At 46.3% G+C, this 24,616-nt stretch overlaps 1 protein-coding gene and 1 non-coding gene across 3 annotated transcripts in view; both read left to right on the forward strand.

Moving 5' to 3' along the window:
• Window positions 1-2,456: 2,456 nt before the first annotated feature.
• On the forward strand, window positions 2,457-2,518 carry LOC114675206 (U7 small nuclear RNA). The gene has a single exon (XR_003726296.1). It is a non-coding gene; the product is annotated as a U7 small nuclear RNA (small nuclear RNA).
• Window positions 2,519-18,475: 15,957 nt separating this feature from the next.
• The window catches only part of TXLNG (taxilin gamma), a 56,730-nt gene continuing 50,589 nt past the window's right edge, over window positions 18,476-24,616 (forward strand). For both annotated transcript variants that reach the window (XM_028842169.2, XM_015127003.3), the window contains exon 1: window positions 18,476-18,603. In XM_028842169.2, coding sequence (XP_028698002.1) covers window positions 18,502-18,603 — 102 coding nt within the window. In that variant the 5' untranslated portion in view covers window positions 18,476-18,501. The remainder of the gene's footprint in view (window positions 18,604-24,616) is intronic.

The raw sequence follows: 24,616 nt of genomic DNA on the forward strand, positions 1-24,616 counted from the left end.
GATCTCAGCTCACTGCAAGCTCCGCCTCCCGGGTTCACGCCATTCTCCTGCCTCAGCCTCCCGAGTAGCTGGGACTACAGGCGTCCGCCACCTCGCCCGGCTAGTTTTTTGTATTTTTTAGTAGAGACGGGGTTTCACCATGTTAACCAGGATGGTCTCGATCTCCTGACCTCGTGATCCACCCGTCTCGGCCTCCCAAAGTGCTGGGATTACAGGCTTGAGCCACCGCGCCCGGCCCGTAGTGATTTTTCTTGTTCTTCCCTGCTAACCATAATAAACAGTGACTGTGCTTTTTGCTGGCCAGAGCTAAAACTCAGCGACGTTAACCAGCTCCTATGACCTAATAAATAGAGATAATAGATCAATTCATCATAATGGAGGTTTCGAGTAACTACTCCTACAGTATCCAGTGTCCAGCTATAATCAGCATAGTAGCCATAAAGTGCGTAATGTTCTCTGCCATTACTGCACTTAGACAATGAAAACATCCTGATATAGCAAAATGACTACATCACTCAGCAATTTTAAACTGTTTCATGGAGATTTGCTTTAGGGTATAAGTGGCATGTGAGAACTGAGCTAAATAATATGCCACTATCAAAGGACTGTGGCACAAGAACACCATATTGATGCCACTAACAAAATTGTTGAGTGTTCATTGTTAATTGGATTAACAGAATACATGCTTGTGAAATTGAGGCATGAAAATAGATACTATTTTAAATCTGGGGCCGGGTGTGGTGGCTCACGCCTGTAATCTCAGCACTTTGGGAGGCCAAGGTGGGCGGATCACAAGGTCAGGAGTTTGAGACCAGTCTGGCCAACATAGTGAAACCCCATCTCTACTAAAAATACAAAAAATTAGCCGGGTGCGGTGGTGTGCTCCTGTAATTCCAGCTACTCGGGAGGCTTAGGCAGGAGAATCGCGTGAACCCGGGAGGCAGAGGTTGCAGTGAGCCGACATCATGCCGTTACACTACAGCCTGGGTGACAGTGCGAGACTCCATCTCAAAAAAAAAAAAAAATCTGGATAACACACAAAGGTAATTAATAAAAATAGGCCAGGCACAGAGGCTCACGCCTGTAATCCCAACACTTTCGGAGACCAAGGTGGGCAGATCACTTGAACTCAGGAGTTAGAGACCAGCCTGGGCAACAGGGTGAAAGCCCGTCTCTATTTAAAAAAAAAAAAATAACCAGGCGTCATGGCGGGCACCTGGAATCCCAGCTATTCGGGAGGCTGAGGTGGGAGGATGGCTTGAGCCCGGGAGGAGGAGATTGCAGTGAGCTGTGATCAGGCCACTGCACTCCAGCCTGGGCAACAGAGCCAGACCCTGTCTGAAACAAATAATAATGAGCTTGTGATGGATGTCTTGATGTCCACATTACCATGCTTTTAGAAATGGGGCTAAACTGGTCAATCTCCTGGCAGCAGGTAGTCATCCTCAAGCATGGCTGCACAGTAGGACCTCCTGGCAAGTCCAGGTGCTACTGATGCCCAGGCTCCCCTGCAGAGAGACTGATTTATTTGGCGGGGGATGTAGCCCTGAGGGTACAGGGTTGTTTGAAACTCTCCAAGACTTTGTAACAGCAGCCAAGATTGAGAACCACGGGGCTGGGGAAAGAGATTCGAGTGGAAAGTCAGGAAACTTGGTGAAAATACTCAGCCTGACACACTCAGCTTCTTTAACAGTACAATGAAAGGGTTGGACTGCACGTTTTTTAACAACCTGTGTCTAAAATGTCATCCTATTTTTAGAGGCCTTTGTAAAATAAATACTGTTTTAGTTCTGTTTTCAAAGTGGGGTTTGGTTTTTTAGTTTTCTGAAATGTACAATATCTTAGGTTTTCACACAAATATATGCATTTATCGCCACTCCATCCACAAACCCCACTGAATGACAATAAAGGAATGAAAAGAAAAGCTGTAAATTCATAGTGACAAAAACAGAAGGGCCAGCAACAGTCAAGTGATAACAAGAACACTTTCATGCTTCAGAAGCCTGGAAAGGCTCAGGAATTCTGGAGGTGCAATAGCTCTGAAGGCTGAGGAAAAGCTGGTATCAGAGTGGGCAATTTGCAGTCTATGCACAATCTACAACTGAAAATCAAGGGCAAGTGGCGTAAGCATATTGTTATGAGACATAGATGCAAACAGACAAAACTGCTAAGAGTTGTAAATGGCTCCTGGGAAGTGGGAATTGGGGATGTGAAACGGCCTTTGCAAAAATTATAACAGTGAGACAGTTATGGCAGTGTGTAGATTTGACCTAACTGACTCCATCTTGCTTCTGTGTTCATTCCTGGGCATAGGCCAAACTAGCTTTGGGAAGAACTTAGTTTATAATTTAACTTTGACACAAATTATAACAGCCCTTTCCTGAAACAAACCCCATTCTTGCGTGGGAACCAGACTGCCTTTGTAGGACTAACAAATTAGCCACAATATTATGGTTTAGTGTTACAGCTGTTTTAGAATTTATCTAGCAGGTTTTCTGGTCTTTACTGGAAAGCCCAAGAAAGTAAAAATAGCCGGGTGCGGTGGCTCATGCCTGTAATCCCAGCACTTTGGGAGGCCGAGGCGGGAGGATCACTAGGTCAGGAGATCGAGACCATCCTGGCTTACACGGTGAAACCCCGTCTCTACTAAATATACAAAAAAAATTAGCCGGGCTTGGTGTTGGACGCCTGTAGTCCCAGCTACTTGGGAGGCTGAGGCAGGAGAATGGCGTAAACCCGGGAGGCGGAGCTTGCAGTGAGCCGAAATGGCGCCACTGCACTCGAGCCTGGGCGACAGAGCGAGACTCCGTCTCAAAAAAAAAAAAAAAAAGTAAAAAAAAATAATAATAAAAGAAAAATAGCTTGGGCACGGTGGCTCACCCCTGTAATCCCAGCACTTTGGGAGGCTGAGGTGGGCGGATCACCTGAGGTCAGGAGTTCGAGACCAGCCTGGCCAACATGGTGAAACCCCGTCTCTACTAAAAATACAAAAATTAGCCGGGCGTGGTGGCGGGTGCCTGTAATCCCAACTACTCAGGAGGCTGAGGCAGGAGAATCGCTTGAACCTGGGAGGCAGAGGTTGCAGCGAGCCGAGGTAGTGCCATTGCACTGCAGACTGGGCAACAAGAGTGAAACTCTGTCTCAAAAATAAATAAATAAAAATTAAAAAATAAATTATGGTTCTGGAGTCTTGCAGCTAGAGGCCACAGGATTCTAAACCTCCTCAATTGCTCCTAGGGATAACCTCACTACCCACTACCGTAAAACCTAAGGTTGGTGTTCAAGATATTTTTCAGTCCCTGCACTGAATGGACTAGCTGGCGCCACCCAGATCAATAAACTGGCTCATCTGGTGTTGTGGTCCCCACCCAGGAACCGACTCATTGCTAGAGGACAGCTTCGACTGACTCCCTAGGATTTCATCTCTGACCTGACCAATCAGCGCTCCCCACTCCTTAGCCCTCTACCCACCAAATTATCCTTTAAAAACCTCAGTTTCCAAATCTTCAGGGAGACTGACTTGAGTAAAGTGAACCTCAAAAATCTGAGACAGGCCTCAGTTAATTTAGAAATTTTATTTTGCCAAGGTTGAGGATGGGTGCCCATGATACAGTCTCAGGAGGTCCTGACGACATGTGCCCAAAGTGGTCAGAGCACAGCTTGGTTTTGTACATTTTAGGGAGACATGAGACACCAATCAACATATGTAAGATGAACATTGGTTTGGTCCGGAAAGGCAGGACAAGTGGAATCAAAAGGTGACAACTCCAAGCAGGGAGAGGGCTTTCAGGTCACAAGTAGGTGAGAGACAATGGTTTGCATTGAGTTTCTGATTAGCTTTTCCAAAGGAGGCAATCGGATATGCATTTATCTCAGTGAGCAGCGGGATGGCTTTGAATAGAATGGGAGGCAAGTTTGCCCTGAGCAGTTCCCAGCTTGAATTTTCCCTTCAGCTTAGTGATTTTGGGGGCCCAAGATATTTTCTATTCACAGTAATAATAAAACTCCGGTCTCCTGTTCGGCCAGCTCTGTGTGAATTAAACTCTATTACAATTCCCTTGTTTTGATAAATCGGCTCTATCTGGGCAGTGGGTAAAATGAACCCATTGGTAGTTACAGAGAGAGAAGCACTGGTCAGGGGTCTCCGTTGTTTTAAAAGCCTTGTGTAATTTGACTTCTAAAATTAAGGACATGCATCCTTTAGAATTTTTTGGTTTTTTTTGTTTTTTTTTTGAGACGGAGTCTCGCTCTGTCGCCCAGGCTGGAGTGCAGTGGTGCGATCTCCACTCACTGCAACCTCTGCCTCCAGGGTTCAAGCGGTTCTCCTGCCTCAGCCTCTGGAGTAGTGGGATTACAGGCACCAGCCACCATGCCCAGCTAATTTTTGTAGATTTCTTTTAATACCTAATTTTGACACAGGGATGGGGAAAAAGCATAAAAATACTGTAAATGGGAATGTAAAATTGTTAAATCTTTCCAAATGGCAGTCGGGTAACAAGCATCAAAATGTTAAATGTGAGGAACATTTAACCCAACATTTCTACTATTGGAATTCATGCTAAGGAAGTAATTAGACAAGCACTGCTTTGAGTATACAACAGAAAAATTGGCAGCTACCTATATGTCATACACCAGAACCTTGATTCGAACAAATGATTGTTCATCCACACGATGGAATTGTGTGCAAATATTTTAAGTGATACATTTTACACCCATCAGATAGTCAAAAATGTAGAAGTCTGAAGGCTGGGCTCAGTGGCTCACGCCTGTAATCAATCCTAGGACTTTGGGAGGCTGAGGTGGGCAGACTGCCTGAACTCAGGAGTTCGAGGCCAGCCTGGGCAACATGATGAAACCCCATCTCTACTAAAATACAAAAAATTAGCTGGGCATGGTGGTGCGCGCCTGTAGTCCCAGCTGCTTGGGAGACTGTGGTGGGAGAACCACTTGAACCTGGGAGGCAGAGGTTGCAGGAAGTTGAGATCGTGCCACTGCACTCCAACCTGGGCGACAGAGTGAGACCCCATCTCCAAAAAAAAAAAAAAAAAAAAAAGAAGTCTGAAAATATCAAGAGTTAGTAAGCATGTGAAACAACAGGAACATCGACATGCTATTGGCGCGACTATATACTGGCACAATCTCTTTGGAAGAAAGCCAAAACTGGCATTACTTCAATGAAAAGTTGAATATGTACTTCTCTTTGCCCAGCAAGCAGTTCCTCTCCTGGGGAGTACCAAATGTATTAACCACTTATGAAAATAACTACCATTACTTAGTAAAGTGGAAAATAAAAACAACATATGGCATGTGCTAGTAGGTGGTACATGCACAACTGTCAATAAAAGTGATGTTCTAGTGACCTCAGGCTGCACCCAACCCAAATGTGCATCAACAGTAGAATGGAATTATAATGACAATGTAATAACCATAGAGAAGAGCCAAGAACACGAAAAAAAAAACAGCTGTGCACAATGCTGTGAGTGAATCTATGAATCTCATAAATGTAATGTTAAACAGAAAATGCAAGATTGGAGAGAAGACCTATGTAAACTCCAAATACAGGTATAACTATACTACATATGTAGTAGAACTAAAAGAAACAGCTACCGTAAAAGTCAGATATTACATAGCATAAGAGAAATCAAGAAACTACAGCTACATAAAAGAAGAAGACAGGTCCCAACATTACACACGTCAATAAAACACCCAGTTAAAACTCTACTGACTGGGCCTGGCACACCTATAATCTCAGCACCTTGGGAGCCCAAGGCTAGCAGATCCCTTAAGCCCAGGAGTTCTATACCAGCCTGAGCAACATAGTGAGACTCCATCTCTAATAAAAAAACTAAAAATTTGCCAGGCATGGTGGCATGCATTTGTAGTCCCAGCTACTCGGGAGGCTGAGGTGGGAGGATCACTTGAGCCTGGGAGGTCAAGGTTGCAGTGAGCTGTGACTGCACCACTGTACTCCAGCCTGGGCGACTGGGCAACTGTCTCAAAAAACAAACAAAAACCCAACAAAGACTATCTCATAAAACAAACAAAAAAACCCCCAACAAACTCTACCGTCTCAAAAAAACCAAATACATAAAAAGTAAAAATAAAAGATTAGCTGGGCATTTACTGCAGTGGCAAGAGAATGGCCTGAGCCCAGGAGGCCAAAGCTATTGTGAGCCATATTTGCACCACTGCAATCCAGTGTGGATAGCAGAACAAGACCCTGTCTCATAAAACAATAACAATAAAAATTAAAAAAAAAAAAAAAAAGCGACTAACTCAAACAATCTAAAGAGAAAAAACCGCAACAGCAGCAACCTCGGAAAGGCAGTTGCCAGGTAACAGCCACCTCTGGTACACTGAGGGTGAAATTAAGCCCAGCTCAAATACATACAGCAGTTCTTTCAGGCGAAAGTGTAAAGAAAAGTATCATTCTTCAAAACAATAGGTTTAAAGGACACCTACGGCTTTTAACTTGTAAATGTTTTGCATGCAGTGCACCATGGTTATGCAAATGAAGCTGAGTCATTGCCCTTTAGATTAATGCTGTAGCTCCCAAGCATGACTGCAGCCTGCAAGGCAGGGAAAAGGCCCAGTCCAGAGTCCACCTGGGAAACTGAACCAATTTGTTTTGTTCATCAATGCCCTGACTGTGATTTCTTTTGGATAAAGGATTTCTTGAATGCTTTAAAAAATGACGTCAAAGCGCTACATTTGACATGAGAGAAGGTTCACAATATAATGTTAAATGAAATATAAATGGGAATTTACAAAAATATTTAATATGATTACACTTTTTCTTCCAAAAATGCCCGTGTATGTGTGTGTTGGGCATGCGTATGTGTTACTGGTGGAGGGTGTCCAGGTTCTTGGCGTTTTGAACAAAGAATTGGACAAAACGCACAAAGCAAGGAAAGAATGAAGCAACAAAAGCAGAGATTTATTGAAAACAAAAGTACATCCCACAAGGCAGGAGCAGGCCTAGTATAGCAGCTCAAGAGCCCCAGAATTTTCTGGGGTTTAAATACCCTCTAGAGGTTTTCCATTGGTTACGTGGTGTACATCCTATGTAAATGAAATAGTGGCCTGCAATCAGTCTGATTGGTTGTGGAAAGCAACCAATCAGAGGATGAAGTGTAGTTACAAAGTTACACTCACTCCTATGCAAACGTCTGATTGGCTACAGAAAGCAACCAATCAGGCTAGGCGTGGTGGCTCACGCCTGGAACCCCAGCACTTTGGGAGGCCAAGGCGGCTGGATCACCTGAGGGCAGGAGTTTGAGACCAGTCTGGCCAACATGATGAAACCCCATCTCTACTAAAAATACAAAAATTAGCCGGGTGTGGTGGCACATGCCTGTAATTCCAGCTACTTGAGAGGCTGAGGCACAAGAATCGCCTGAACCTGGGAGGCAGAGATTGCAGTGAGCGGAGATCGCGCCACTGCACTCCAGCCTGGGCCACAGAGGTAGACTCCTTCCGAAAAGAGGAAAGAGAAGAGGGAAGAGACGAGGGGGGGAGGGGGGAGGGGGAGGGGGAGGGGGAGGGGGGAGGGGAGGGGAGGGGAGCAACCAATCAGAAGAGAAGAGAGCAACCAATCAGAAATGCTTTCAATTTTCCATCTGCCACACAGAAAAGGTGTGGAGCCGGGGATTTGCAAAGGGAGTAGCTTCCAATCCTTTTGTTATTTAGGTGTGGAAAGTCGGGGTTTTCCTTTTGACTTAGTTCTAGGAAGCTAGTGTGAATTGGCCTTAGGTTCCCTGCCTCCAGACCCTATTCTCCTGCCTCATATGCATAGAAAAAAAAAAACTGAAGGCTTACACCAAAATGGCGGCTATATCTTTTTTTTTTTTTTCTTAGAGGGCGTTTTGCTCTTGCCGCCCAGGCTGGAGTGCAATGGTGTGATCTCGGCTCTCCGCAACCTCTGCCTCCCGGGTTCAAGCGATTCTCCTGCCTCAGCCTCCCAAGTAGCTGGGATTACAGGCATGTGCCACCATACCTGGCTAATTTTGTATTTTTAGTAGAGACGAGGTTTCTCCATGTTGGTCAGGCTGGTGTCGAACTCTGGACCTCAGGTGATCCACCCTCCCGGGCCTCCCAAAGTGCTGGGATTACAGACGTGAGCCACCCGCGCCTGGCCATCTTTTTTTTTTTTTTTTTTTTTAAACTATTTGTGGTTATGTTTTTGGGAATTTCTGTGCTTAACATAGTAAGAAAAAAATAAGAAAAATCGGTAATAATTTACATTTCCTTCCCTCAGACCTGGAAGCAGGCAATTCTTCGAGGAATCTTGATTCCTTTTGATGGGAAAAGGTATTTACTCTTCAAGAATTGTCAGCCTGGGCCGGGCGCGGTGGCTCAAGCCTGTAATCCCAGCACTTTGGGAGGCCGAGATGGGCGGATCACGAGGTCAGGAGATCAAGACCATCCTGGCTAACACGGTGAAACCCCGTCTCTACTAAAAAATACAAAAAACTAGCCGGGCAAAGTGGCGGGCGCCTGTAGTCCCAGCTACTTGGGAGGCTGAGGCAGGAGAATGGCGTGTACCCGGGAGGCGGAGCTTGCAGTGAGCTGAGATCCGGCCACTGCACTCCAGCCTGGGCGACAGAGCATGACTCCGTCTCAAAAAAAAAAAAAAAAAAAAAAAAAAAAAATTGTCAGCCTGGGCCGGGCGCGGTGGCTCAAGCTGTAATCCCAGCACTTCGGGAGGACGAGAGGGGTGGATCACGAGGTCAGGAGATCGAGACCATCCTGGCTAACACGGTGAAACCCCGTCTCTACTAAGAAATACAAAAAAAAAACTAGCCGGGCGAGGTGGCGGGCGCCTGTAGTCCCAGCTACTTGGGAGGCTGAGGCCAGAGAATGGCGTGAACCCGGGAGGCGGAGCTTGCAGTGAGCTGAGATCCGGCCAGCCTGGGCTACAGAGCGAGACTCCGTCTCAAAAAAAAAAAAAAAAAAAAAAAAATTGTCAGCCTGGCACCGTGGCTCACGCCTGTAATCCCAGCACTTTGGGATGCCAAGGCAGGCGGATCACCTGATGTCAGGAGTTCGAGACCAGCTTGAACAACATGGTGAAACCCCGTCTCTACTAAAAATACAAAATTAGCCAAGCATGGTGGTGGTGCATGCCTGTAATCCCAACTACTTGGGAGGCTGAGGCAGGAGAATTGCTTGACCCCGGGAGGCAGAGATTACAGTGAGCCAAGATCAGGCCATTGCACTCCAGCCTGGGCAACAAGAGTGAAACTCCATCTCAAAAAAAAAAAGAATTGTCCTGCAGGCTGGGTGCAGTGGCTCACACCTGTAATCCCAGCACTTTGGAAGGCCAAGGAGGGAGGATCCTTTGAGCCCAGGAGTTCAAGACCAGCCTGGGCAACATAGTAACACCAAGTCTCTACCAATAAAATGAAATAAATAAATAAATAAACAAATAAATAAATAAATAAAAATTAGCCAGGCATGGTGGTGCATGCCTCTAGTCCCAGCTATTTGGGAGGCTGAGGTGGGAGGATCACTTTGTTACCGGGGAAGAGTGTCCAGGTTCTTGGCGTCTTGAACAAAGAATTAGACAAAACGCACAAACAAAGCAAGGAAGGAATTAAGGGATTTATTGAAAATGAAAGTACACTCCACAGTGTTCGAGTGGGCCTGAGCATAGCTCAAAGGCCCTGTTTCAGAATTTTTGGGAGTTTAAAAATACCCTCTACTTGAGGTATGCCCTATGTAAATGAAGAGGATAAAGTTACAAAGTCATTTACTTGGCCTACGCCCTATGGAGAGGATATTTCATGTCATAGCTGAAGTGTGAATCGGCCTTATAGTCCCTGCCTCCAGACCCTATTTTCCTGCCTCAACTTGAGCCCTGGAGGTCAAGGCTGCAGTGAGCTATGATCATACCACTGCACTCAGCCTCGGTGACAGAGCAAGACCTTGTCTCAAAAATTAATAATTAAATAAAAATTAAATAAAATATAATGACATTGATCAAAACTTCGTTAGTAGTATTAGAAGACAAAGTTGAGATCATCTACAAAGTACAGATGTTCCCTGACTTATGATGGGGTTATGTTCCAATAAACCCATCAGAAGTTTAAAATATCATAAGAGGAAAATGCATTTAATACACTTAATGTGGCTGGGTGCGGTGGCTCACGCCTGTAAGCCCAGCACTTTGGGAGGCCAAGGCAGGTGGATCACCTGAGGTCAGGAGTTCGAGACCAGCCTGGCCAACATGGTGAAACCCCTTCTCTACTAAAAATACAAAATTAGCAAAGTGTAGTGGCACATGCCTGTAGTCCCAGCTACTCGGGAGGCTGAGACAGGAGAATTGCTCGAACCTGGGAGGCAGAGGTTGCGCAAAGCCAAGATCACACCATTGCACTCCAGCCTGGGTAAGACAGAGCAAGACTCTGTCTCAAAAAAAAAAAAAAAAAAAAAAACAATCTACCAAACATCATAATTTAGCCTAGCCCACCTTAATGTAAGCTCATAATACGTTTGTTTGTTTATTTGTTTGAGATGGAGTCTTGCTCTATCGCGCAGGCTGGAGTGCAGTGGCACGATCTCAGCACACTGCAACCTCCACCTCCCAGGTTCGAGCGATTCGCCTGCCTCAGCCTCCCAACTAGCTGGGATTACAGGTGCCAGCCACCATGCCCGGCTAATTTTTGTATTTTAGTAGAGATGAGGTTTCACCATGTTAGCCAGGTTGGTCTCGAACTTCTGACCTCAGGTGATCCGCCCACCTTGGCCTCCCAAAGTGCTGGGATTACAGGCATGAGCCACTACGCCCGGCCAAGCTCATAATACTTACATTAGCCTACAGTTGGTCAAAATCATCAAACACAAAGCTGTTTTACAATAAAGTGTTGAATATCTCATGTGCTTCATTGAATACTTGTACTGAAAGTGAAAAACAGAATGGTTGTATGGGTACTCGAAGTCAATCTACTGAATTCATATCACTTTGGCACCATTGTAACATCAAAAAATTGTAACCCTGGAACTGTCTGTAGCAAAACAGGATATAGGAAAATAGAAGAGAAAAGAAACATGGAGCAGGGCACCGTGGCTCCCACTGAGGCGGGAGGATCACTTGAGTCCAGGAGTTTGAGACCAGCCTGGGCAACAGAGCAAGACCCTATCTCAATTAAAAAAAACAAAAAAAGAAACATAAAAAAGAAATTACTAATAGGATACTATACAACTAGGTTGTGGATAATATTTACATGAAAATAATGTAAAAAAATTAAGATATTAAATTAACAAAATGAAAACACCCATTTCCAGAGGATGGTGATGGGAGGAAGTGAGCATCTGTGTGTGTGTGTGTGTGTATGTGACTGTGAGTGAAAAAGCATAGACCCTCTTCCCTAGAAGCAAATCTATATATATCTTTCTGTGATTTCAGAATCAGTTTGATGGCAAGTGACAGAAAAATCCAAAATTACAGTGGTGTAAACTGGATGTTGATTTCTTTCTTTTCTTTCTTTTTTTTTTTTTTTTTTTTGAGTCTCACTCTGTCGCCCAGGATAGAGTGCAGTGGCACAATCTCGGCTCACTGCAACCTCCACCTTCTGGGTTCAAGGGATTCTCCTGCCTCAGCCTCTCGGGTAGCTGAGATTACAGGTGCCCGCCACTATGCCTGGCTAATTTTTTGTATTTTTAGTAGAGATGGGGTTTCACCAGGTTGCCCAGGATGGTTCTCTTTTCTTTTCTCTTCTCTTTTCTTTTCTTCTCTTCTTTTTTCTTTTTCTTGAGTTGGATTCTTGCTCTGTCGTCCAGGCTGGAGTGCAGTGGCGCGATCTCAGTTCACTGCAACCTCCGCCTCCCAGGTTCAAGCAATTCTCCTGCCTCAGCCTCCCAAGAAGCTGGGATTACAGGCACGCGCTCCCACATCCAGTTAATTTTTTGTTTTTTTGAGATGGAGTTTTGCTCTTATTGCCCAGGCTGGAGTGTGATTGTGCGATCTTGGCTGACCGCAACCTCCGCCTCCCAGGTTCAAGCGATTCTCCTGCCTCAACCTCCCAAGTAGCTGGAATTACAGGCATGCGCCACCACGGTCGGCTAGTTTTGTATTTTTTAGTAGAGACGGGGTTTCTCCATGTTGGTCAGCCTGGTCACGAACTCCCAACCTCAGGTGATCTGCCCACCTCAGCCTCCCAAAGTGCTGGGAGTACAGGCATGAGCCACTGTGCCTGGCCTAATTTTTGTGTTTTCTTAGTAGAGATGAGGTGTCACCATGTTGGCCAGGCTGGTCTCGAACTCCTGACCTCAGGTGATCCACCCGCCTTGGCCTCCCAAAACGCTGGGATTACAGGCGTCAACCACCGAGCCCGGCCCTTTCTTTTCTCTTTTTTTTTGAGACAGAGTCTTGCTCTGTTGCCCAATTCGAGGCTGTAGTGGGCTAGGATGAAAACCACTACACTCCAGCCAGGGTAACAGAGAGAGAGAGATTCTGTCACTTAAACCAAAAAAACAACAACAAAAAACACAACTTAAAAAAAATTGTTTGACTGGGCACAGTGGCTCACACCTGTGATCCCAGCACTTCGGGAGGCTGAGGCCAGTGGATCACGAGGTCGGGAGTTTGAGACCAGCCTGACCAACACGGTGAAACCCCATTTCTACTAAAAATACAAAAATTAGCTGGGCATGGTGGCTCGTGCCTGTAATCCCAGCTACTCAGGAGGCTGAGGCAAGAGAATCACTTGAACCCAGGATTGCATTGAGCCGAGATCATGCCAACTGCACTCTAGCCTGGGTAACAGAGTGAGACTCTGTCTCAAAAAAAAAAAAAGTTTTAATTGTTTTGAGTCAGGGTCTCACTTTGCACGCTAGCCTAGGTGACACAGCAAGACTCCGTCTCAAAAAAAAAATTTGCTTTGTTTTGAGACAGAGTCTTACTCTGTCACCCAGGCTGGAATGCACTGGCATGATCACAGCTCACTGCAGCCTCAACTTCTCAGGCTCAAACAATCCTCCTGCCTCAGCCTCCCAAGTAGCTGTGACTACAGGTACGCACCACCACACTTGGCTAAGGCTAATTTTTTATTTTTTGTGGAGATGGGGTCTCCCTATGTTGCCCAGGCTGGTCTTGAACTCCTGGCCTCAAGCAATCCCCCTGCCTCGAACTCCCAAAGTGCTGGGATTACAGATATGTGCTACCACGCCGGGCCCCGTGATTTTCAATAAAGCCTAAACTTACTTGTATTTTGTATTTTTCTTTTCCATTGTCTCTATACATGAACGTTGTTTCCATGTCCTTGAAGTTTATAATTATAGGCGAGACTTGGGGAAGTATATCAGAACAAAATTAATGAATCCCAATACTCTGAAATATGCAATATACGTATTCGAATTTTCGAAATGCACATACTCTCTCCCAATAGTTCATACATGAGAAGAGTTTTTATTTTAAAAATCCTCTTTCTGCTAGAGCTGGCACCCTGGTGTGTGCCAATCTAATAGTACACTCCATAGCCTGCCATCAGTATGCCTGAGTGATCTGTGTATAAAGTACAATCATTTTCTAAATCTTTCAGTGTCTGCCAGAAATGTGGACATCTATAGCAAATGCAGAAACTGGCCAAATTCCTACAAGGACTAAAATCAGGGTTAGCTCAGAAAGATGGTATTGTGTAATCATATTAAACAATAAGCTCTTTGTTCTGTGAAGAGGCAAACACTCTTTTTCACTACCTACAACCCCAATAGTATGCAACAAACATGAAATTCAACTCTTTTGATGAAACAATACTCTTGGCTGATTTAAAAGTTAGTAGGAGCTTTTCTTTCTTTGAAAGTACTCTGAGGTGGACAAGTCAGAATAGTGTGGCTAACTTAACTTCTGTTGCCCTTTAGACACAGCTCAGATGTCACCTTAAAACATCCTTAAACCACCCACCACCAGTAGAAAATAACCCTCAAGAGGTTACCCTGCAATACCTCCATTTTATACATTATTGTTTGTTGTACATGTTCAGTGTTGTACGTGTTCAGTGTTATACATGTTCAATGTTGGCCTGGGTGCCCCTTATTCTAAATCAAGGTATGCCCGGTGGCTAATACAGTGCTCCTGTTTAACTGATGAATGAAAACTTTCTATTGCCACCAAGTTTATACTGGGTTGACCTTGGTCCGGTGGCTGCTGGAGGGTCTACACAGTGTTGCAGAGGGACATTGCTATCAGAAAACTCTCCAAGATGTTTCAACAAGGGATAGGATATCACCTTGGGGAACTGAAGGTTTGGTCCTCATCTGAACAGATTCAGAAAATTGATTTATTAATGCAGTTATCTATTCAGGGGTTCTTTTTCTCAGTAAGTATGTGTGGAGAGCTTTCTCTGTGCCTGGCTTTTTTTTTTTTTGGTGGAGTCTCACTCTGTTGCCCAAGCTGGAGTGCAGTGGCGCGATCTCGGCTCATGGCAACCTCTGCCTTCAGGGTTCAAGCAATTCTCTTGCCTCAGCCTCCTTAGTAGCTGGGATTACAGGTGCCCACCACCACGCCTGGCTAATTTTTGTATTTTTGATAGAGGTGGGTTTCAACATGTTGGCCAGGCTGGACAGATCACCTCAAGTGATCTGTCTGCCTCAGCCTCCCAAAATGCTGAGATTACAGGCGTGAACTACCATGTGCAAACTGTGCCTGGCATTCTGCTGGGCACTGGGAACACAGGAGTCTCATGGGTACAGTCCTTGCCCTCACTTTGTTCACCATCTGGCTGGGGGAAAGAGTCAATTAGACAAGCCACTGCCTTGAAGAGTGGGGACTGGCCTGGTATGGGAAGTACAGTATGCTAGGGGTGCATAACATGGGCAACTAAGCTACTCGGGAGGCTGAGACAGGAGAATTGTTTGAACCTGGGAGGTGGAGGTTGCAGTGAGCCGAGATCATGCCACTGCACTCCAGCTTTGGGCGACAGCAAGACTCCGTCTGGGGAAAAAAAAAAGAAAAGAAAAAAGAAAAGCCCATCACCACACCACGACCTGCTAATTTTTGTATTTTTAGTAGAGACGGGGTTTCACCATGTTGGCCAGTCTGGTCTCGAACTCCTGACCTTCGGCAATCCATCAGCCTCGGCGTCCCAAAGTGCTGGGATTACAGGTGTGAGCCACTGCTCCCAGCCACCTTTTTTTTTTTTTTTTTTTCTGAGACAGGATCTCACTCTGTGGCTCAGACTGGAGTGAGTGGCACAATCATAATTTGCTGTAATCTTGAACTCCTGGGCTGAAGAGTTTCCTCCCACCTCAGACTCCCCAGTAGTGGTGACTACAGGCACCCACCACCAGGCTGGGCTAGCTTTTCTATTTTCTGTAGAGATGGGCACTCACTATGTTGCCCAGGCTGGTCTCAGACTCCTGGCCTCAAGTGATCCTCCCACTTCCACTTCCCAAAGTGTTTGGGATTACAGGCATGAGCCACTGCACGGAGCCCCAAAGAGCCTTCTAAAAACCTCTTTATAAACATACTTGGAGGTTGGCTGGGCGCGGTGGCTCACGCCTGTAATCCCAGCACTTTGGGAGGCCGAGGCGAGCGCATCACGAGGTCAGGAGATCGAGACGAGCGTGGCTAACACGGTGAAACCCCGTCTCTACTAAAAATACAAAAAAATTAGCCGGGCGTGGCAGCGTGCGCCTGTAGTCCCAGCTACTCGGGAGGCTGAGGCAGGAGAATGACGTGAACTCGGGAGGCGGAGCTTGCAGTGAGCAGAGACCGTGCCACTGAACTGCAGCCTGGGCGGCAGAGCGAGACTCGACTCAACAAACAAACAAAAAACACACTCGGAGGCAATTCTACATAAATGGAATATTTTTTCTATATCAATTTTTTTTTTTTTTTGAGACAGAGTCTTGCTCTGTCGCCCAGGCTGGGGTGCAGTGGCCGGATCTCAGCTCACTGCAAGCTCCGCCTCCCGGGTTTAGACCATTCTCCTGCCTCAGCCTCCCGAGTAGCTGGGACTACAGGCGCCCGCCACCTCGCCCGGCTAGTTTTTTGTATTTTTTAGGAGAGACGGGGTTTCACCGTGTCAGCCAGGATGGTCTCGATCTCCTGACCTCGTGATCCGCCCGTCTCGGCCTCCCAAAGTGCTGGGATTACAGGCTTGAGCCACCGCGCCCGGGCTTCTATATCAATTTTTAAAAAACGTTCATCAGTTTTAATGGCTTCGTGGCATTCTATTGTACCATTATTTAACTACAGTGCATTTGCCACTTGATCCCTGGAGAATTGCATTACCGATAGATTTATTCTGCATCTTGTTGGGACTTGCCTTTAAGAATATGAGACATGGTGGCTAAGGTCATCAGTTTTATAGAGTCCAGTTATCGGTTCATTATCAGTTGTCACCTACGTCTCAAACTATGCTTTGGTTTTGAAATCGCAAAGCTAGACTGCGATGTTCTGCCCAGGAAACAAAATAATGATACTTTTTTCTCTTTTTTTTTTTTTTTGAGACGGAGTCTCGCTCTGCCGCCCAGGCTGGAGTGCAGTGGCCGGATCTCAGCTCACTGCAAGCTCCGCCTCCCGGGTTCACGCCATTCTCCTGCCTCAGCCTCCCGAGTAGCTGGGATTACAGGCGCCCGCCACCTCGCCCGGCTAGTTTTTTGTATTTTTTAGTAGAGACGGGGTTTCACCGTGTCAGCCAGGATGGTCTCGATCTCCTGACCTCGTGATCCGCCCGTCTCGGCCTCCCAAAGTGCTGGGATTACAGGCTTGAGCCACCGCGCCCGGCCTCTTTTTTTTTTTTTTTTTGAGACGGAGTCTGGCTCTGTCACCCAGGCTGGAGTGCAGTGGTGCGATTTCGGCTCACTGCAAGCTCCGCCTCCCGGGTTTACGCCATTCTCCTGCCTCAGCCTCCCGAGTAGCTGGGACTACAGGCGCCCGCCACCTCGCCCGGCTAGTTTTTCGTATTTTTTAGTAGAGACGGGGTTTCACCGTGTTAGCCAGGATGGTCTCGATCTCCTGACCTCGTGATCCGCCCGTCTCGGCCTCCCAAAGTGCTGGGATTACAGGCTTGAGCCACCGCGCCCGGCGATACTTTTTTCAAACTTACAGAAATATTTAAAAGCAATGGATGGAATTTCCCCAATATTGAAATTTACTCTCATCTATGTTATTAAATTTTTGCCGCCTGCTACCAACGTTTTGTATTCAAATCTAATAAAAAGTGATATGACTTGCACAGATTTTCATAATGAATTGTTATTATTATTATTTTTGAGACGGAGTCTCGCTCTGTTGCCCAGGCTGGAGTGTAGCGGCGCGATCTCGGCTCACTGCAACCTCCGCCTCCCGGGTTCAAGCGATTCTCCTGTCTCAGTCTCCCGAGTAGCTGGGACTACAGGGCGCACCACTATGCCCGGCTCATTTTTGTATTTTTAGTAGAGACAGGGTTTCATTATGTTGGCCAGGCTGGTCTGGAACTCCTGACCTCGTGATACACCCGCCTCAGCCCCCCAAAGTGCTGGGATTACAGAAGTGAGCCACCGCGCCCGGCCTCATAATGAATTATTTAAGACAATCTATCAGGCTTTCATGACGGTCTGTGCCTTTCAGAGGCTCGGCCATTGGAGATCTGGTTCCATCAGATGGAAATAGGGAATATTCCTGAGGAAAACTCCCCTCTCTCCCCCAACATCATATCAAGAAAAAAAAATTCGGTTCAGCAAACCGAGTTTGTTGAACAATTGAGGTAATGAAACGAGTAAATGGGGTGGGAGAAAGCAGGATACATTCAACGTGAATGAAGTGCCAAGTAAGTGTGCAGAAGCCGGGGCGGTTCAACCAAGGTGAATAGAATGCGGCACCTATCCTGCAGGAGCTCGGGACAAGTAAACCGTGGTGACAACTCTGGTGGAGGGCAGGACTCTGAGCAGGTGCCCGAGCACGAAACTTCAAATTCTAAGAGCCAATACGCCTTCCGTCTTGAAAGTCGCGAAGTATTTTCCCTTATCCCCAAATCATTCGCGCCCGATTCCTAAGAACGGCAACAAAAACAAAAACACAAGAATGTGTCGCCGATCGTGCTCCTTCTCAAACACGGGGATATTTCTAAACTTTCCCCGAAGGATCATAACGAATACCTTCCTGTAGCCAGACATCGCCCCCAGAAACCGCAAGTCCCACTAGGCTGCACACGAAGCACACTGGGTGCAGCACTCTCTCCTTCTCAGAACGCCGCTTTATGTTGTTCCAATCCCGATCCGAGCCTGCTAGCTGTGGCCGCACGCCCTGCTGGGACTTGTAGTCCACTCCCGAGTCCTAGTCCCGATCGCGCAGACTCACACGGCCTCTATCTGCCCTTCGGTCTTGCAGAAGCCCAGCCCAATATTCAATGCTCCCCACCCCCATCTCGCTCCGTCCCCTCGGGGGCCAACCTCCTCCGGTCACGTGGGAAGTCTCGCATGCGGCGATTGGTCGTGGGGGCTCGGGGGCGGGGCGACAGGCCCTGCGAGATTCCGTGCCCCTTGTCGGGCCGCTTGTTTGGCTGCTGCCGTCACCTCATGGCGACGCGGGTAGAGGAGGCAGCGCGGGGAAGAGGCGGCGGCGCCGAAGAGGCGACTGAGGCCGGACGGGGCGGACGGCGACGCAGCCCGCGGCAGAAGGTCAGTCAGGGGGACGCCCTCGTTGTTGCTGGGCCGGGGGGATGTTTGGACTCCCTTTTTCGGGGTCCACCTCTTCTCTCTCCCTGGTTACCTTTAGCCACGGGACGAACATCCGGTCCTCTTCCCTCCCGGGGGTGACGACAGTGGGAGCAGGTGGGGGGGGTGGGACCGCGATGGATGGGGTGGGAAGGGACGACGGTTGGGGTTTGGCGGCTCGCGGCTGGGAAGCCGGGAGGGAGGGCAGGGGGCGCACGCGGTTCTAAGGGGGTAGGGGTGCGAGGCGGGGGTGCGCCAGGTGTGACAGCCACGTGCGGCCAGCACCGCGGGGATCCGGGCGCCAGGCGTTCGGTCTCCCAGTCCCCGCCGTCACCGTGCTCCCGGCGCTGAGTGCCGCCGTCTGGGGGCGCGCAGGGGTCGTGGACTTGCCGTCCTGGCGTCGGGCAGGTGCGCAGGGCGCGCTGCGGGGTGCCCCCGGGCTGCTCAGGCTAGGCTGTTGCGCAGTAAGATAACCGCGCCGGAGCCGGGGTGTGCTTGGCCCCCCTTCCCCCGCCCCCCTGCGCTCCCCGCCACTGCGCGGGCGGGCAGGCGAGCGGGTGAGCGTCGCAGGGCCGGTGCGAGCGGGACGCTCGGCCCCCGGGACCTAGATCCCGGCGCTCCGCGGGCTTGGCTGCACGTGGGGCCAGGGATGGATGGGGAGGCGATGCGATGCTGTAGGACCTTTTTTGGTTCCTGCAGAGTTGGGATGTCGCGTGATAGCTGGTCCTCCCAGTCCTATTTACCACCCTCCCCTTTTTTTTTCCTCTTTTCTTTCTTTCATTTATTATTAGTTTTTTTTTTTAATTTGATGAGCGGAAACTTGAACGCCTTCCGGACCCTGGCCTTGGGTCTTTCTTAATCTGGGAAACAGGCCGGACTGTTCCCCTTGCCTTACTTGACTCACATCAAGGAGTTTTCAGTCCCTCCCTAGATACAGGAAAATTGAAACCTCTTTCAGAATGGGATAATTCCACTTGTTCTGGAGCTCAGTGGGTGGAGTTTGAAAAAGATTGCACAACGAATGGGGTACAGGGCTTTCGGGGCCCTGGAATGGATAACTGCGGGGACTGAGGCTGGGAAGATGGGAACCCCATCTCTTTTTTTCCTTGCAGGCAAACATATTGAAACGTTCAGCTTGTTGGATGTCTTGCTTCATCACCGAGGGCTATTTAATATTACTTAATTATGTATTTGAACACTCTTAACTCCTGTATGAAATTACGAAATAATATTTTTCTAATGCAATTCATAAACTTCAAATGGGAGAACAAAGGTCCAGTTTACATCTGAGCAGTGTGTTAAGAATTAGCTTTTTGGGGCCTGTTTCTAAGGTCAGGTATTTTCATGTTTTTGCATGACAGTGTTACTACTTCTCAATTACCTCTCTTTCTTTCTCTCCCTCTCTTTGTATTCTAAGAGAAAGATCCAGTGCTTGCAGGACTGAAAAAGAAGCTGTGGACCAATGTCCTGTAAGGGATTCAACACGTCACTTTGGACACTTTACTTATTCCCTGAGGGTGGGGTGCCAATCTCAGTATTTGATTTCATAGGTTCCCCAGGGGAGGAGGACTCCGAGGTTGAATTAGGAACTGAGGTTTAATCAACTAGCATTTTAAATAACCAAGATAGGAGGTAATGATCCTTTGGGGTGCAGAGCTCTGCTTAACAGCTGGATAGGAATAGTCATGTGTATGTGTACTTATTTTTGTTTACGTACCTCATATTCCATTCTTCTTTGCTTATGCTCTTCTGGGCATCTTTTTCCTTTTGATTTCTAACTGACAGTGATGGCATTGAAATACATGGTAAAATATTAATCTTTGAATTTTCATTTAGCAAAGTGGGTGAATATCTTGTGTTTGCAAAAATCATTTTTAAGCCAGCTATGGTGGCATGCACCTGTAGTACCACCTAGTCGGGAGGCTGAAGCAGGAGGTTAGCCTGGGCCACAAAGTAAGACCCTGTCTCTTAAAAAAAAAAAAAAGTTTTTTTTTTTAAGTCAGAGTCTCACTCTATTACCTAGGCTGGAGTGCAGTGGTGTGATCTTGGCTCACTGCATCTTCTACCTCCTGGGTTCCAGTGATTCTCGTGCCTCAGCCTCCTGAGTAGCTGGGATTACAGGTGTGTGCCACCACACCCAGCTAATTTTTGTATTTTTAGTAGAAACAGGGTTTCACCATGTTGGCCAGGCTGGTCTTGAACTCCTGGCCTCAAGTAAACCACCCACCTCGGACTTCCAGAGCGGCGGGATTACAGGCATGAGCCACTGCAACTGGCCAAAAATTTTTTAAAAAATCATTTTTACATTACTTCTTTATGTCCCTTAGTTTTTAAAATTTCCTTTGGGTCACTGACTTGAAAAAATATGCTTTAATTCCAACTTAACCTCTACCCTTTTTTTTCAGGAAGCAGAAATGATGTTTAATGAATTGAGTTTTTTGAAAATATTGAAAGAATGAAAAGAAAAGTGACTGTTTTGTCGTTATTTAGTTACATCATGGGACCTGAAGTGAGGAACAATTGGAGATGGGCTTTTTTGGTTCCTGGTTGCTTTAACCATTTGCCTAGTCGTGACCTGCTCAGTTAATTGTGGCATTGTTTCATAACTACATTCATTTGAATGGTCTCTTGAGGTAACCTTTTGCTTCTAAAGGTAATGTTACAGTACATTACTGGGGTCTCTTGGAGTTGTCTAAAACTGTGCTGATAGTAGCTGCTAGTGACAGGTAGCTAAATTTGTTAACTATCATTAAAATTAAAATTTTTTTTCTTCAGTCCTACTAACCAAGTTTCAGGTATTCAGTAGCCATTGTGGCTAGTGGCTACTGTATTAGAGCAGATCTGGAATATTTCCATCATTGCATAAAAATTTTATAGAACAGCATTGGGCTAAAAAGATGAGTACACAATATCTAGTTTGTCAGGCATTTTTAAGAACACCAGGCTCATTCCTTTTACTTCCTAAATCCCTAAGTAGAATTTGCTTTATAAGGTTGATTTAAAAAAAAAAATTAATAGACATTTTTTGGGGAATGGTTTTTAGTTTTACATCAAAATTGAGTAGAAAGTACAGAGTTTCCATATACCCTTTCACATACCCTCTTTCCCCCTATTATTATTATTATTTTTGAGGTGCAGTTTTGCTCTTGTTGCCCAGGCTGGAGTGCAATGGTGTGATCTCGGCTCACCACAATCTCCGACTCCCAGGTTCAAGCAATTCTCCTGCCTCAGCCTCCCGAGTAGCTGGGATTACAGGCATGTGCCAGCATGCCTGGCTAATTTTTTTGTATTTTTAGTAGAGACGGGGTTTCTCCATGTTGGTCAGGCTAGTCTCAAACTCCCGACCTCAGGTGATCTGCCTGCTTTGGCCTCCGAAAGTGCTGAGGTTACAGGCGTGAGCCACTGCGCCCGGCCCTTATCCCCTATTATTTACATCTTGCATTAGTATGATACTTGTGTTAAAATTCATGAGCCAATATTGATATATTATTATTGACTAAGTCCATAGTTTACGTTAGGGTTCACTCTGGTGCTATATATTCTATGCATTTTGACAAATGTGTAGTGACATGGATCCACGATTACAGTATCACACAGAAGAGTTTCACAGTCCTATAAATCCCTTGTGCTCTACCTATTCATCCCTCTCTCCCTTTCTCTAGACTACTGGCAGCCACTGATCTTATTTTATGTTTTTGAAATTTTATTGAGATGGGAGTCCTGCTGTGTTGCCCAGGCTGGTCTTGAACTCCTAGGCTCAGGCGATCCTTCTGCCTTGGCCTCCTGAAGTGCTGGGATTATAAGTATGAGCCACCACACCTGGCCTGATCTTTTTACTGTCTCCATAGTTTTGCCTTTTCCACATGTCTATGGTTGATATATTTTTTTTGTTTACTAGATTTTTGCTTGGGAATGTTAAAAATTATTTAACTACTATTAAACTAATTTTTAGGTCCATAAACCATGTGGAAGAATAATACAAGGTACCCAGGCCCAAATTAACAAAACCTTGCGTTTACATAATGCCCTGTAGTTTTTATGGCACATTTGCACATACATTAACTCTTTCAACACCAGTCAGATGCTGTGGAAAAGACTGGGCAGCTGTCACTGCCCTCATTTGCTGATGACAAGCTGCTCAACAAGGTTAACTCACTTGCCTAAGGGGTGAAGCTGAGTCTGGAACCCAATACTCTTTCATCTATACTACAGTAATAAGTAGTGTAGTACTGGGTAAATCTATGGATTTTGGAGTCAGGACTCCTGGCTTTCTGCCGCCCATAGCTCTGCAACCTTGGGCAAGTTTCTCAATCTTTCTAAGCTTCAGTTGCATCATCTGTAAAGAGGGGATAATGCTCATCCCTACCATAGAGGATTACTGTGAAGAAGGAGTTAATGGGACACATTTGGCACAGTGTGGGACATGTAGAATTTTACATGGTTTGGAGGGGAGGACATATGGAAGAGATTCATTTCTCTTGCATTTAGGGTGCTAATTTTGTAAATCCATCTTCCAACCTTTGTATTCTCTCCTCTTCCCAGAATCTCTCCGTGATAGACATAATGAGGAGAAATCAGGTCAGGGTTGGGCAAGAGTATGGGGGCAGGAAGAAGCCATTTCATTAATCTTGTTTTTCTCCTCATTCGCCAACTTGATGAACTTCCACTCTTCTGGTACAGAGATTAAGTAATGAGAAGTAAAGTGATCTTCTGCTTACACCATTGTTTTCTAATTGTATCACCAAGCTTTGGTAAATTTATTTTTTTCTTTTACTGGGATCAAATAGGACAAGCAGTAATGAGAACAAACCAGATACAGCATATTCTGCTATTCATGCCACATTTTCATATCATATTATGCCATATTTATTGTTATTGGAAGGTGTTTTATTTATTTTTAATTTATTTTGTGTTTTTGAGATGGAGTCTTGTTCTGTCGCCCAGGCAGGGGTGCAATGGCGCAATCTCAGCTTACTGCAACCTCTACTTCCCGGGTTCAAGTGATTCTCCTCCATCAGCCTCCCGAGTAGCTGGGATTACAGGCATGCTCCACCAGGCCTGGCTAATTTTTGTATTTTTAGTAGAGACGGGGTTTCACCATGTTGGCCTGGCTGGTCTTGAACTCCTGACCTCAAGTGATCCACCTGCCTCGGCCTCCCAAAGTGCTGGGATTACAGGAGTGAGCCACCGCGCCTGGCCTGGAAGGTGTTTTATATGTTACTTTGTGTGTTATTTATATTGGTCTTGCTTAGAGAAGTTTTATTTAGGGAGGTATATATCAAATCCAAATGACATAAAACTGCTTTTGTGAGATTCTTCACAAGATTCACTATAATGGGCTTCTGTTAAATAGATATGCTGTTACAGTTTTACACTTCTCAGAGTTACGTTTCAAAGGAAAGAAATTTTGAGGCCGGGCGCGGTGGCTCAAGCCTGTAATCCCAGTACTTTGGGAGGCCGAGGCGGGTGGATCACGAAGTCAGGAGATCGAGACCATCCTGGCTAACATGGTGAAACCCCGTCTCTACTAAAAATACAAAAAACTAGCCGGGCGTGGTGGCGGGCGCCTGTAGTCCCAGCTACTCGGAGGCTGAGGCAGGAGAATGGCGTAAACCCGGGAGGCGGAGCTTGCAGTGAGCCGAGATCGGGCCACTACACTCCAGCCTGGGTGACACAGCGAGACTCCGTCTCAAAAAAAAAAAAAAAAAAAAAAAAGAAATTTTGAGGCCTCAAATTTCATTTGTGTTTCATGCACTGTGTTAGTCACTTAAGGTGTGAATGCATTCTAATATCTCCTTAACTCTGCAAGGTAGGTGGTATCCCCAGGTATATAGGTAGGGCATCTGAGTCTCAGTCAGAAACAAACTTGCTTGAATAATAGAGCCCACAGTTGGTGAAGTTTGCTAGAGTGTATAGTGTGATTGATAATATGACAGATGTCTCCTAATGCATGGGAAGTTTCTGCTTACTTCCTTAA

The sequence above is a fragment of the Macaca mulatta genome, chromosome X (assembly GCF_049350105.2).
Source record: "Macaca mulatta isolate MMU2019108-1 chromosome X, T2T-MMU8v2.0, whole genome shotgun sequence".
NCBI lineage: Eukaryota > Metazoa > Chordata > Mammalia > Primates > Cercopithecidae > Macaca > Macaca mulatta.